The sequence below is a fragment of the Podarcis liolepis genome (genome assembly GCF_965112155.1).
Source record: "Podarcis liolepis genome assembly, chromosome: 13".
NCBI lineage: Eukaryota > Metazoa > Chordata > Lepidosauria > Squamata > Lacertidae > Podarcis > Podarcis liolepis.
In genome coordinates this window covers 56,410,443-56,426,260 of record NC_139573.1, presented here as the reverse complement: position 1 = coordinate 56,426,260, position 15,818 = coordinate 56,410,443, and the positions used below count along the sequence as shown (strand labels likewise).

The following is a 15,818-nucleotide window of genomic DNA, read 5'->3' as shown; positions in this document are numbered from 1 at the left end:
TCAAATGCTCCATGTCAAGCCTTAATCCAAAACAAAACAGTACATACGGAAGTGTGTGTAAGTGGAGACAGAACTTTAAACCAATAAGCACATTGTGTCAATATAACTAGCTTGTGCTATCGTTACATTCAAGCAACAGCAGAAGAAAAATCTGTTGATGTACCACAAATATACCCTTAACTAAAACCAAAAATGTTGGCTGTGTTTCTGTTGCTACTACAATGAATTGTGTTGTTCTAAATGTAATGCATGTACTCTTGGCATGCAATAAATACTCTAATTTTTAGAGATAAGTCAAAATTCCTCAGAAGACCTGTTTTTTGAGATGTTTCTTTTCCTCCCTCCTCCCCCCCTACTAAAAAGCCAATAAACATCTCCAGATATTCTCCCCCATTCTCCCTCTCTGCCCCGAGATGCCCTGGCATGACACTAGTAGGCTGGAGCTACACTGATCTTATAAACCTTATTAAACATAACGTTCTATAACGTTTAATGGCAGTTTCCCTTTGCTGCTCTGCAGTCCCCTCTGGTGTCACATTTTAATAACACATTTTAAGTTATAAACTTAGATCTGATCTAGGTCTGAGGTATTATGCAAAATGGAGGCCAGGTTGCCCAGCCAACAAAATAGACAGTTACACCAAAAAATAAAAATGAAATGAAATAGCCTTGGGGTGGGAGGGGGATGAAGCTGTACCCTGGTTGTTGCTCTTGGGGGCCCCACTGGGAGGAACTGTTGGAGAATGTGGCTGAAATGTTCCCTCCCATTTTTTCTACGCACAAACAGAGCAGTGAATGTTGGAGGCCACTTGTGCACAGCTGTAACATCAATTTCACTGGAATATTCGCAATGAAACTTAGTCTATTTAATCACCATTCACAGCACTCAATTTATTCAAGGATTCTCAGCTCTCTACATTCTCTTGTCTTGCTCCTAGACCATAGCTGCCAACGTTTCCCTTTTTTTAAGGGAAATTCCCTTATTCTGAATAGGATTCCTCGCAAGAAAAGGGGAAAATTGGCAGCTATGTCCTAGACCCCAGTAAAAAAAATCCCCATAAATAGTATTATTTTCACAGTGGGAAAACTATGCTGATTGAATTATTAAGATGTTTTGCTTAAAGAAAGAAGCTAGTAAGTCAGCAGGTACACAGTTTGCTGCCTGGGTTGCTGTGCACACCGGCTCTGATTTATTCTCTCTACTGGGCATGCTCAATTGACAATAAGGTAAAGGTAAAGGTACCCCTGACCATTAGGTCCAGTCACGGACGACTCTGGGGTTGTGGTGCTCATCTCGCTTTACTGGCCGAGGGAGCCAGTGTTTGTCTGCAGACAGTTTTTCTGGATCATGTGGCCAGCATGACTAAGCTGCTTCTGGCGAACCAGAGCAGCGCACGGAAACACCATTTACAGTGGTGCCTTGCAAGATGAAATTAATTCGTTCCACGAGTTTTTTCGTCTAGCGAATTTTTCGTCTTGCGAAGCACAGTGTCGGAAAAGTTTTGGAAAAGCTTCAAAAATCACCAAAAACCTCAAAAAAGGCTACCACACTGCGTTCTATGAGTTGCTCCTCGAAGTCAAGTCGCAACTGTATTAACAGTGTTAAGAAAAAGGAAACAAACTTGCAAAAAACGCAAGACGTTTTCGTCTTGCGAAGCAAGCCCATAGGGAAATTCGTCTTGTGAAGCAGCTCAAAAACTGCAAAACCCTTTCGTCTAGTGAGTTTTTCGTCTTGCGAGGCATTCGTCTTGCGGGGCACCACTGTACCCTCCCGCTGGAGCAGTACCTATTTATCTACTTGCACTTTGACGTGCTTTCGAACTGCTAGGTTGGCAGGAGCAGGGACCGAGCAACGGGAGCTCACCCCGTAGTTGGGATTCGAACCGCCAACCTTCTGATCGACAAGCCCTTGGCTCTGTGGTTTAACCCACAGCGCCACCCACATCCCCAACTGACAGTAGTAATCAGGAATAATAAAGAGCAGGGGGCTGTGGCAATGGCAATGGCAATGGCAGGGCAACATGAGCCAAAAGTGCAAGCTAAGAGTTCGTTTGAATTTAGGGTTTTTGAAGCAGTTAGTAGATGTAATATGAGGGGTTACTCAGGTTGCAAAGCTAATTCAACAGTTCTGGTTGCATTCAGAAACCCTTGCCTGCATACAGAACTGGGGGGGGGGGGGCGCTGTTTAAAAACCAGGAAGAGCCACAGGAAATTCATCCAGTCGGCATGTTATTGTATATAAGGGGGGCGAACATAATCCAGTGTGTGTGTGAGCTGCAGTTGTGCACTTCCTTTCCACTAGAGGCCTGTCCTGATTTGTTTTGTTCACCTTATCTATTTGTGACTTGGTAAAGTTTGCCAAGATCTTTCAGTCAGCTTTTGTCACTTCTGCTGAAAGGGCCAAAAACAAATGTGACAAGTCACACACTGAACTGTTTCTGGTTACTTTATTAGTAGACTTTGATTCCACCTTTACTCCCCATGGAAAGTCCTCAAGGAAGCCTGCAGGAGTCTTTCCCCGTCATCTTCACAACAATGCTGAGGTGCAGAAGAGGTGGAGAGAAGGGCTTGGCCCAAGGCTATTCCGTAGGCTTCAGAGCTGAGCAGGGATTTGAATGCTGGCTTCACTGTTCCACTCTTTTAAGTCAGCACCCTCTTTCAAACTGGACCACTTGTCTTTTTCCATGTGATTGTGAAACAACCTCAGTGCAAAAAGACTCCTCTAATTTTATCCACTTTTTTATTCCTCTTCCTCTTGGTTTTCTTCACAGCTACCTTCACAGTCTCACTATTCTCCTCCCTCTTCAATCACTTCTCCCCAGTGGCAAAGCAGCAACCAAATGCTCCCGACCGCTAGGTGTTTCCTGAGCTGGCTTGGCCTGTCACCTGAGGCAAAACAGGAATGGCCGCCTCCTTTCCTCCCTCCCTCCCCTGCTTCCCCCACTACCGTTTCCACAATCACCTCTCACAGAATCATAGAATTATAGAGGTGGAAGTGATCCTGAGGACCATCTACCGGTACTTCAAGGACGTCTAGCTCCCAATACACTGTGATCTACTCACAGTATAAAAACTGGCAGTGATCTACCCGTAGTTGTTGATCTTTTTTTAGGAAGGAGATTGCCGAGGGGCCAGAAATCAGCCAGGATCTACCAGGAATCTACCAGGAACACCCTGCGATCTACCAGTGGATCACGATCTACCTGTTGGACATGCCAGATTCTAGTTCAACCCCCTGCAATGTTTTGAGGACTGTGAGTTTGGCAAGAGCCAGGGCATGGTGAGGGCAGACGTAGGGGGGGCTGGCTCTTGCCAAACTCAGCAGGAGCTGGAGCACTTCCTCAAAGCATTGCCGCCCGGCTTCTTCATCTGTGGAAAACGGGTTAGTTATGCTGCCTGCCGGGACACCTCCTTTTCTGCTTCAGAAGAGGTTGGGTGGGCAGGATGCCACCTCTTGCACTTCCACTGACCGAGGCAGGAGCTTCACCCCGTCACAGGGGAGCTGGCTCTGTTTCTGAGGGAAAGGGCTGATGGGGGTGGGGTATAACCTGTTGGACTCAGGGTGGATGGATTGGGAGAAGGATGGTGGAGGTGGGGAGGCATGTCTCTGTGAAAGGAGAGAGAAAGAGAAAGAGGAGTGGCAGAGAGATGAGGGACTTTCCATGGGTCATCCGTTGTCACTGCAACATCATCATTGTGTGTGTGGTCAATATTGTGTGATCTCCGTAATCAGGACCAGCAGGACATTGCTGACTTCGCAGGCCAAGCCTGAAGTTGTCTGGGGGGGTGGGGGAAGCAGCACTGATGAGACTCTAAATTTTGTATTATGCCACATCCCAAGCTGCCATTTTGTGACTGGCACCCACAGCATTCAAAATGTGCCCACTGAACCAAAAGGTTGGCGACTCCTGAAATGGACCCATAGGGAAAACACATCTGAAACAGTGTACAGCAGCCATAATTGGAATTATACTCACAAGCTGTACTGCCTCATCAGTTTCCTCACCCGTGGTGCTTTAACTTCCTGCTTCTCAGGTGCACTGCTTGTCTGTGTTGTCTCCGGCCGTAAAGGGGCTAGATTTCTAAATGAAGAAGAAGAAAGAAATGGGGAAAAAAAGAAAAGACAAAGTTAGGACTTCTGGGAGAAGATATCATTTGTTCGATATCTTAGGTAGGTAGGTAGGTAGGTAGGTAGATACATATCTCAAGTGTTTGTTTGTTTGTTTGTTTGTTTGTTTGTTTGTTTGTTTGTCTGTGTGTGCATGTGTGCATACACACCCACACCCTACTATGATTTTATTTAATTGTATGAATTGTTTTCATGAATTTGTTGTTGTTTGCTTTATATGCTGTTGTGTTTGCTGTTATAGATTGCAATGTTTGCTGTTTTTTAATGCTATTGTGAATATTGTGAGCTGGTTTGAGCTCAACATCTGTTGCTGGAAAAATGGAATACAAATACAGTCATACCTCGGGATAAATACTCTTCAGGTTGAGCGCTTTCGGGTTGCGCTCCGCAGTGACCCGGAAGTAACGGAGCACATTACTTCTGGGTTTTGCCACTCGCGCATGCGCAGACGGTCAAAATGATGTCACGTGCATGTGTAGAAGCGGTGAAATGCAACCTGCACACACACAGGCGTGCTGTCGCGTTTTGCGTTCCGTTCGGGATGCGAACAGGGCTCCGGAACGGAACTGTATTAAATCAACTCAAATCAGCTACCAAAGATTATCTCTTTTTCTTTCTACACTCCACAGACCCCCCTCTCTCTTCCCAAGAGCAGCTTTTTATCCTGCATCCTAGACCACCGGTGCTCTTCAACCTCTCTTTCTGCCCAAGCGCCTTCCAAAAACCCACAGCTTGGGAAGCTAATCTCTCACTCCCGAAACTCAAAGACAAACCCATGCAGACAGGCAGGTCCATGGAGCAGCTGGAGAAGCACACCCCGCCCCCTCTTCCACACACCCCATATTCAAGGAAACTCCAGGGATTCCCATCACTACCACTTCTACTAGGCAGACCTATGGTCAGAGGAAAGCCATCTCCACCACGTCTCCTCCCTGTATAAAATACTTCATCTGGGCACTGAGCTGCTTGCCTCGGCTCCTGCCACCTCCACCATCTGGAGGGCAGGTATTGGCTTTGCTGCTGCTTCTCTGCCCCCCCCCCAATACTGTAAACATATTAGTTAATATCCTAGAAGCCATTTCCTGGGAAATCAACCTGGACCAAAGGAATTTAAGTTACAAGAGGGGAGATTTCAACTCAACGTGTAGAAGAAATTCCTGATCATGTGAGCAACCAGAGGACCTTTGAGGTGCCTTCTAACACCAGTTTTTATGTAGTTTTAGTAACCAGTTATCAAAGCATTTCAAGTTTGTTTGTTTTTTAAAAAAGTCATCTAGCTATTTAGTTTTACGTTCAGTATTACTCCTAGGGTTGCCACCTGTTCTGGATTATGCAGGATTGTCCCGTATTTCAATGTAAAATGCTACGTCCTGTATTTCATGTCTTCTCTCTGCCAAGTTAGGAATCCTCTCCAAATACATGTGTTTGAAAGGGTGTGTGAAAGGTCAGGTATTTAAGCTCTGGGTAGCCAAGCAAAGACAGATTTGGAAATTCATGTGTGTGTTGTGTATGACAAATTCTAGAGGGGCTGTCCTATTAGGCTGCAATAGATTGTAATGGATTGCTATGAAGTCACTTCAGCACCAAATGAAAATAAACCCCCACCCCACCCCACCCCCACTGCCATGCCCTGTCCTGTATTTTGCCAGAACAAATGTGGCAGCCCGACTCCTCCCCAACCCACAAAGGAACACACAAACTAAGATACAGAGTTATGGAGACATGTTATGGAGAAAAGCAAGATACAGATAAACATAACAGAGAAGTCTAATTCAATCTTGCTATGGTCCAATATATATTCCAAGCTAAATATGTCAGAAGTGCACCTTCTTCTAGATTCATTAAGTTGTTTTTCGAAGCTTTTGCAGCAGAAATTTCTATTCTGCATGTGACGGACCTACTCTAATTACACATTAAATACACTAATTTCGTCAAGTTGCATTTTCTTCTAAATGTAAAAACAGCAGTAGAATATATTTAGATCATAGTTCCATTTATATTTCACAGACCATCAAAAATGTGTAAGATTCTGCACTGCTAATGAATTTCAAAAGCTCGTCCCAGCATTGGGGGGAACTTTCCAGGGCTGTCTGACAGGGATAGCACATTCAAACAAGTTCATTTAAAGAGAAGTCTGAGCTCTCTCTGCATCAGATGTTCAACATACTGGGGTACCTGAGCAAGAATAATCATTATATTGTTGGGAGTAAAGCAGCAGCGCTTGTTGCATCTTACCTGATAATAGACAGAAAGGCAACCTATTCCTCCTCTACTGATTTCTTCTTCAGTGACTACGTGTTGATATGTAGATTGGTTTTTCTCATGGAAAATTGCTAATGAAGCAGCACAAGCAAGACTTGACTTTTATTTATTTATTTATTTATTTATTTATTCGATTGATTGATTGATTGATTGATTGATTGATTTATATACCACCCTTCATAATACAATCTTAGGGCAGTTCACAGACTAATAAGTAGTAGTAGTTTGGGGAAATGGCCTCATGGGCCAGTTTAGACCCCTTAGTGGACCAAGAATGGCCTGTTGTCCAGGGTTTCCCTACCTCTTGGTTAAATTTTTTTAATGAATAATGATACCATCAGTGGATAAAAGCTGACTATGCTGAGCCAACAGTTTGTTTTAAAAAGAATATTGCGAGCACATGTTTAAACATTTGGCATTCCAAACAGCCCAGACGGCTTTTGTGTGCGTTCCATGAAAGTAGTGGCTCAACAAATGTACCACATGACAAGTGATATTAAAAACAATGACAGTCAGGAAAATCAGAATAGGCTGATCAGAAATGCGAAGCAGCAAATGTTTCCTTTCTTCAACTTCACAGGTTTTGGAGCACATTTCAGTCCACACATACACACACTGGCAGAGGATTTTGTTGCACTCATCTGATATGGCAAGGCTCCAGTAGGCATTGGCCAATTATCATGATTTATGTATTTGTTCCATTTGAATTTCTCATTCTCCCAGGAGCCAAAAGAGTGGCACTGTAATTTTATGAATTCTCATATATATTTATTCCACCCTTTCTCCAAGGGTTTTTGGGCAATATATGTGGTTCTTCTTTTTATTCTCTGTGGTAGATTATGTTGGCAGGGAGTGACTGACCCAAGATAATCCAGAAAGCTTTCTGGCAGAGGAGAGATCTGAATCCAGATCTCTACCACCTCAATCGTCACAATAACCCTGCAAAATAAATTAGTCTGAGAGAGATTACGTCAGTAACTTAACAAAATTAACAAAGGCTATTCAACAACTATTCAAAGGCTATTTTGCAACTCAGTGTGGATTTTAACCTGTCGATATCCAAACCGAACATTCTACTAGCCAGTGTACCACGTAATAAATGCCTCAAGAATAATGTTGGCTGGTTGTATTGTTATGAATTTGTGGGTGACAGATCCTCCCTTAAATTCCTGGGTCTAGGGTGTGTTGGAGTTTAATCAATGCTTGGAGTATTAAAATAGGCTGCCAGAGGCTGAATTTAGCAGTGTCAATTTACAGGCCAAACCAGTTTTTCTGTGTTCAGGAAATCACCTGGGAGAAAAGCCATCATCATGGAGAACAAAAGGAAGGTAATGAGTGATTAGCAAAGCAGATAGCAGAGAGGAGTGGGCCCCTCCTTCGGAGAGAGAGAGAGCAGAGAAAAGGGGTCTGTCTGTTAAAGGCAAGGGTCTGCTCACAGGGCCGAGGGTCAGGGCTGATTTCTGCTGCATCCAAGACTGTGGCCATGGGAGAAGCAATGCTAGAAGCCCCTCCACCACAGCCTCAGGTTATAGATGTACGTGTAAATAAACCATATATCACAAAGGCAGTCTCCACTGTGCCTTACAAGCCCTGGAATCTCTTACCACTTAGAGATTGGGGAGGCATGGAAAAGTATATTACACTCTTCCCCCAAAAATGGTCTCACATGTATCTCAAATGGGGAGGAGGAAACTGGCAGCGGAAGTGCAGCCCTTAGAAGGACCCTCTTTGAACATTGTACTCTAAGAATTATTATGTTGGAAATGGCCCCAACTATCACAAAAAAGCAACCATTTTCTCATTCCAGCACCAATCTGTTCTCTTTATGGCATCTAGTCTGTGCCAGATTTTAGCTCTGCCAAATTCTTGTTTTGCCAGAGCTTAATTTACAAGACTCAAATCTGTCTGGAAATCCTATTTCTCCATTTCTACTTCATCAGTCCAGTATGAAATAAGGTGAAGTACAATGAAGAGGGGGCAGTTTCTCCACATAAAGCCATTCTCTCCCCCCCCCCCAATATAAATGCATTAATTGACAGCTTCAGTTTCTGAAGCAGTTGTTTTTGATTAGGCACTGAAAACATTCCAGTTCTATTGTACCTAATTATAAAATAATTAGTAATAAAAAGTAATAAACTAATTCCATAAAAGTGACAGTGACCTGAGGACACAAATTTAGATAAATTTGGTTTGGACCACTGATTCTTCCAAGCTAGACCTCTCTGCCCTGGGCAGTTACCGGTAATTAGGGATAGGGGACACACACACACACAAATTAGATTATATTTACAGGGAGGAGATACCAAACACTAACACTGGACAGCCTTGAAAACTGGCATGCAGACTGAAGGTGTAAATAGGCGAATAAACCATATTTCATAAAGCCAGACAGTCTCTGCTGCGTCTTCTATTCTCCAAAGGGACACAGATCCCATGGGCTCTTGCCACCACTCGGCAGAGAGAGGGGCAGGCATCTGACTTTTGTAACAATATTCAAGGTTTACATATTGGACCCTAACAAGAGAGATTTCCACCATTTATTTATTTTTTCAAACTGTAGCCCTAAACAATAGGAATACCCCCCTTCTCTCTCTGTGTTAGAAAACTTGGGGACGATGGGAAATTAGTTTGCATACCCCTACAGTGGAAGATTCCTGCCCTTTGTGAAGAACTTGCTTTTGGGGGGAGAGGGAGCATCTAGGACATGAGCGGTTGCAACTATCAACTAGATTTGTATCCTTGACAAGCATGTACTGCATTCTTTGACGCTTCCAATAACTTTCATTAATAATCTCAACCCTGCAAATAAGAATCCACAGACCTGACATTAGAGTCCTGCAGACTGGAAGCATTAGGAGGATTTGTCAAAGAAGTTTCTTCTTTTCCAACCTGTTGAAAAAATAACTCTACTTTAGTACAGTGCGTAGTAATTTGGTATAGTACATAGATTCAGCATACAAATACAAATACATTTGGCAGTGAGTGCTTACTTTTGAATCAAGGCTAACACTGTAAAGGTCTTCTCCTGTACTTTCCATTGAGAATATTTTGTAAATGAATCACCAGAAATCACAATTGTGTTGTTTAACAAGAACTGGGGGCTTTAGAAAATTGTAGGCATATAAATACTTTTATTTCCAGATTAAATTAGACTCATTTTTGTTCGCATTATTCTTTAGGCAGCTATTCTAGGCCAGTCTGCAAAACAATAAACTTTTACTCCAACTCTCACACCCAGTTCATTACACAAATGCAGTGATCTACGGGAGCCTATGAGGAGCACACAGCAATTGCTGCTAAGCTCATGGTTCATTTGCAGAGGGGCTATTTGCGCCAGCACCATCACTCACATGCCTTCCACGACTGCTTTGGTTTGCAGCCCTCAGCTGGAACAAGACCTCATACCAACACAATACAGCGGTACCTTGGTTCTCAAATGCCTTGGTACTCAAACAACTTGGAGCCCAAACGTTGCAAGACCAGAATTTAAATGTTCTGGTTTGTGAACATTTTCAGAAGCCAAAAGTACTCTATTTTGAAGAAGAAGAAGAGTTTGGATTTGATACCCCGCCTTTCACTCCCTTTAAGGAGTCTCAAAGCGACTAACATTCTCCTTTCCCTTCCTCCCCCACAACAAACACTCTGTGAGGTGAGTGGAGCTGAGAGACTCCAGAGAAGTGTGACTAGCCCAAGGTCACCCAGCAGCTGCAGGTGGAGGAGCGGGGAATCGAACCCGGTTCACCAGATTACAAGTCCACCGCTCTTAACCACTACCACCACACTCTTTGAGTGTTACGCTTCCAATTTGAGTGCCACACTTCTGTTTTGAGTGTTAGGCTGAGGTCTGTCTATTTTTGCTATTTATTTTGCATTTTTGTTTTTGTGGCTTTTTTCTTTGTTTTTGTGACTGTGTGGAACCAAGTGTGGAACCAGCTACTGATTGATTGATTGATTGATTGACTGCAGTACATTGTTTATTGCTTTCATTTTATGGATCAATGGTCTCGTTAGATAGTAAAATTCATGTTGAATTGCTGTTTTAGGGGTTATTTTTAAAAGTCTGGAATGGATTAAACCGTTCTGCATTACTTTCTATGGGAAAGCGCACCTTGGTTTTGGAATGCTTTGGTTTTGGAACTGACTTCCAGAATGGATTATGTTTGAGAACCAAGGTAACACTGTATATAGGCTATGATGAAAGGAAGTTATGGGTCCTGGATTTTCCCTTTTAATGATCCTCACCAAACATACTCAGTCCATTTCAGTCTCACCATACCTCTAGGTTTCTTACGTTAGTAGGAATTAACCTTTCCCCATTTAGACCAACTGAATTAAATCCTACTCTTACAAACAATGAGGTTTTTCAGGGTAACAGTGATAGTGGTCGGTGTTGCAGATTTCATAATAATGTCTTTCAAGTTAATTGGCGGGGGGAATGTGACTGCTGAGGAGTTTAATTTATTTCTCATCTGACTAACAGCAAAGTTCTGTTGGCAGCACTGAATCAGTGGCGCATGTCCTCCTGGCATGCACTCTTTACAAAGACCTGAGGAACGAAATTATCACACACACCCCTTTTATTGTCCATTCCAGGTCACCCAACCACTGCCACAGTGTCTTTTCTCCTGGCAGATCAAAGAGGAGCAGATGACTGCAAAGGTTGCAAGGTTTCTAGCTGGGACAATCAGAATAAGGTCCACTATTTGATTGCTGATTCAGGACCCTCAACTGTGTTTTATATAATCGACTTTTTATTTTGTTCTGTGTATATTGCAATGTTCTTTTGTTGCTATGGCTGTTGGCTGACGCAAATAAAGTTTCATTCATTCATTCATTCATTCATTCATTCATTCCTTCTGAGCAATGCAAAGCACTGTGTGCAACAACACAGCGCCAATGGTGGAAGGGCACAGCACAACTTAACCAGAGAGTTGCTGCTCTTCCTCTTTTGCTCCTAATTCATTCAGTTGTTTGTGCAATGTGCACAACTTAAAACAGTGAAACCATCACACATAATCTCTTCCTACACTCATATAGCATGTGCATGGTTATTACAGACCTACACTCCATGGCTGCAGCCATACTGAATCCAGATCTGGAATGTGGATTCTCTGAACCAGGATCCTTGAGGTGGGATGCTGGAAGCAAACATGCCACAGCAAAACTCCGGCTCATGCAAGATCCATTGCATTCCATCCACCTTTATTTGCAGTGGGAGTTTTGCATTACATTTGAACACAGATATAATAAACTAGGATCAAACAATGATTTCGTAGAAAAACCCCAATCATGCAATTTCATTACAAAACTTTCAGACAGTTGCTGCTGTGCTTGTTTTAAATATCAGTCTTTAGCAAGTGCTCTGCCTCCCTCCTCGCTTATCATGTAATAAGCAGATCCATCACAAATGACGGCAACCATAGATCTGCACTCATTTCATCTTGACCACTACGTTTTGGGGAGAAAACACGTCGGCATTCAAGGAGTCTACTGCATTAATTTTGTTTGCCGAGAATACAGCCTGTATACAGGGTGACTTTGGGCAGGAGAAGCCTATAAATATGCACATAAATACATACATGGAGATTCTGTTTATTCATTCATTTATTTTGGACAGCAGCTATTCAGATCAAACTAGGGTCCTTTGCTGCTATCCTTAGAAATGCTTTCAAATATAAGTAACACAGGACTGTCACCTGGGGGAAAAACATTCTCATGAAAACTCATGAAGCAATTTGTATTTGTTTGTTTGTTTGTTTGGCTGTGGTACTTTAGAGAAGCCAGCTGACTTTTCTTCTGTTGACCCTAGAAGCTCCTCACTAACCTTGGTGGAGAGAGAGTCAATTCTGTAAGAAGAAATACTGACTTCCCATCTAGAAGATCATTCTCCATCTAAAGTGCTCATATCCTTCTCTGTTCTGAGAGGGAAAATGTCTAACTCTCCCCACAATTATGGAGGAGAGAACTGACACTGTTCACCTCTAATAAGGTTCAAGGAAACCCTTTATGTTCTCAATTTGTATTTTATGTTGTTCATCATCCTCATCATCCAACACTGTAGGAATACTCTAGAGATCTGAATAATGCCTATCTGACAGTGTTTATGCTACACAACTCAGTAGCCTCACGCCTTGACCTCCCTGGAATTTTAGGGCTGGAAAACAAGGAGGAATGTGTCGCCTTGTTCCTTGTAGAGGCATGCTTCACCCCTGAGTGTCTGGTGCTGTGTCCCCAATTCCCTGAATCCTTTCATCAGGCTGAGGAACTCTGGGCAAAGGGATGAGTCGGAAGAACATAGCGCTCATTTGTATATGCTGCTGAATGCCTGCTCTGTGAAGACACATCCCACTCTGACAGGACCAGTTTCTGAAAAAGAGGGGGAACAGAAATAGCTCTTCCCAGTGCCCCCCCCCCAAAAAATGTTTTGGGATACTCTCATTTTGACTCAAGGAAATCACCATTTTATAGTTCAAATTGGGGGAAATAAATACAGTAAATGGCCAAAAGTACAAAGATTCACAAAATGTTTAGGGGTATGTGTACCCCTGCGTCTCTCCAGAAAAAAAGCACTGGCTCTTCCTCGAGGCCTTTTCTCAAGAAGACAAACTTCCCTATAATGTAGAAGCGGCAAGCTTTTCAGCTGGGAGATTGAGATCTGGGACTATTGAGGCCTTTCAAGACAAGCATAGGCAACACTGTGCCTGAGGAAAGTCAATAGAGACCATATCTTGGAGACCATATTTTTCCTTCTTCACTGAACACCATCAACCTCCAACTGATCTCAAGCTGTGCACTGAGCTGCAAAAGCTGCCCCCATTCATATCTTGCAACCCCCCCCCCCCAAATTCAGTTAAAGGGCCTGGGTTGAGAGAGAAGCAAAATAAACTTCTACCTTGCAGAAAAGAGTGGCCCCTCAGAATATGTAATGGACTTTCCCTGATCTAAGCTCTCTTAGTATTTTGGATAAATCTATCTTTGCCCCATAGGCGTCAGCCGTATTATAATTGGATTGGTTTTAATCCTATATTTTGCCAAAGTGATTTATCTTTCATCTGAAATCTGTGCCAAGGTGAAAGAGGGAGAATGGAATAAATCACAGAACAAATCTTTGAAGGCACACCTATTCTTTTCCTTGCTATTAAAGAAAAACAATGTAAACGTTGCTATTATTAGGCAACTGCAGTCATGAAAATTGCATCATCCCAAATTATTTGTAACTATGGTAGACTAAGTCCTTAGGCACAGTTGACTATTTCTAACACTTTGCTTCTTTTTGGTCTCGGCATCTGTGTCTGGGCAGGAATTGTTTGTGCTAGAAATTCAGGCAATGGGGACCAAGGTAAGAAAATAAATCCAGACACTAAATGACTTCAGAAAGTATAGGCTAACCACATGGGCTGGAAATGCCTCCAAAGAAACAACTTTGCTTTACAGTAAAAGAACTCCCAACACAAAGTAAAAGGCAGTTACTTCAGCCCACCTCCACCAGTGCTGGAGTGGGTAGGGTTGGAAATGCTGGTTTTGTGTATGCACACCCCCCCACCCCCACCCCTTTGCACATGTGTGTGTGAGAGAGAAGGTGTGCATGAGTGCTTGACTACATGTAAACGTTTGCACATGCCGTGAGTGTGCATGCTGTGTGTGTGTGTCCTGAATGTGCAGTGAATGTGTGTGTGTGGCCTGTATGTGTAGTACATGAGCATGGATACACACGTGCGTAAGCCACAAGAGAACATTTAAAGGGGAGGCAGACATGGCATACCCACCTGAGGACCCACACGAAAAGCTGCTTCCACCTGAGCCTTCAGGATGTTGCATTTAAAGTGGTCAGGTACTGCGGAAGGGGACACGGGAGGAGGATGAAGGCTCTTCTCTGAAGTTTTGCTATCTTCACCCTGTCATCAACACAAGAGGACACACGGCTGAGCAGGAAACATACTGATCTGAGAGAGATGTCTCTTCACTCTACAACCTCTGTTATGTGAAATAAACAGTGCTGTCCTAAACAAATTAGGAGGATACAGACGACTCTCAACTTACGTAGGGGTTACATTCTAGGGATAGCATGTGAAACCAAAACCGTGTATAGTCAAATCACTTTGGGTTCAATGGTGGGTGGGATTGCCAAAGACTTTTTTCTCAGATGCCTGCCCCCCACTTTTTAAATTGTGAACTGTGTAAAGCTGAATATGCACAAGTTAAATGCACGTCAGTTGTGAGTTACCTGTGTAGATTTATTAATAACTTCTTTATTAAAAAAACAGTAATCTACTAAAGATAGTATCAACTGAATAAATGAAACAAATATTGAAACTGTTTTTTGTTTAGAAAAAGTTTAAGTTTATGGTGGGCATGGGGAGGAAGGAGAGGAGTGTGTTTGTTCTAGTGATAACAGAAAGGGGGCGACACAGTGGAGGTAACTGGCCAGGCCAGTTAAGGGGAAGAGGACTGAGACTCTCAAGACGTCCTCCTGCTTCCAGCTCTCTCCATTTCCCGCAGTAACCTGAGAAGTTCTGCCAGGTTGCCCTCAGGTCATGTGGTGAACCAGTGCTGTTGCTAAATACCAAGTCTGCCTGTAATAAAACTGCAATTATTCATGATTTCATCTTGGAAGAGGAAGCCAACCTGGATTGCATCACTGAGATTGAATCAATTCCAGATGTTTCCAAATCAGATCTCAGGACAGCACCAGCGCAGGACATAGTGGGATTCTGTCTTCCTTACCCAACCACACATCAAATCAGCACCTGGATCCCAACACTTCTACATAGTTTATGGCTCTTGTGGATTACTGTGACATGTTCTACATGGGGCTGCCTTTGAAAAGTGCTCGGAAACTTCAGCTGCCCCAAGGAGCTGCAGCCAGATTCTTGACTGGGGCTGGTTATAGGGAGCAGACAACTCCCTTGCTACAACAACTCCACTGGCTACTGGTCTGTTTCTGGGCACAATCCAAAGTGCTGGCTACGACCTATAAAGCCCTACACAGCTTAGGTCCTGCCATCCTCCCAGGCAACCTTGAAACTCCCTCCCTAGAGAAGCTAGACTGTTGTCCTTGTTGTCCATCTGCTAGCAGGTGAAAACCTTCTTCCAACAGGCTTTTGGGTGCATTCAATGCGGGGGACTGTTAATTTATTTATGATTTCTTTTATAAGTTTTAGCTGTTCTCATTTTATCTGTAAGCCGCCTTGAGTCCCTGTGAGGAAAAAAGGGAGGTATAAATATATAATAATGGTGGTAATAATAATAGGGACAGGTGGGGAATTCTGTTGGTGTATCAATAACTTACTGCCCAACAACCTCACTTTCTGAGCTGACAGAGGTGGTTGAGCCCCATCCCTGTGAGTGATTAGCAATGGAGTATATTAGCACACTTGCTATTGCACTTTTCAGTGTGTGCATGGAGGATGCTGTGCAGAGAGAAATT

At 43.2% G+C, this 15,818-nt stretch overlaps 1 protein-coding gene across 3 annotated transcripts in view; it reads right to left on the bottom strand.

Moving 5' to 3' along the window:
* The window catches only part of EPB41L4B (erythrocyte membrane protein band 4.1 like 4B), a 117,506-nt gene that overhangs the window by 18,145 nt on the left and 83,543 nt on the right, over positions 1-15,818 (bottom strand). For all 3 annotated transcript variants that reach the window (XM_083473206.1, XM_083473207.1, XM_083473205.1), the window contains exons 18-20: positions 14,158-14,286; positions 9,213-9,280; positions 3,978-4,082 (exon numbers count right to left, since the gene is read on the bottom strand). In XM_083473206.1, the coding sequence (XP_083329332.1) occupies positions 3,978-4,082; positions 9,213-9,280; positions 14,158-14,286 (302 nt within the window). The remainder of the gene's footprint in view (positions 1-3,977; positions 4,083-9,212; positions 9,281-14,157; positions 14,287-15,818) is intronic.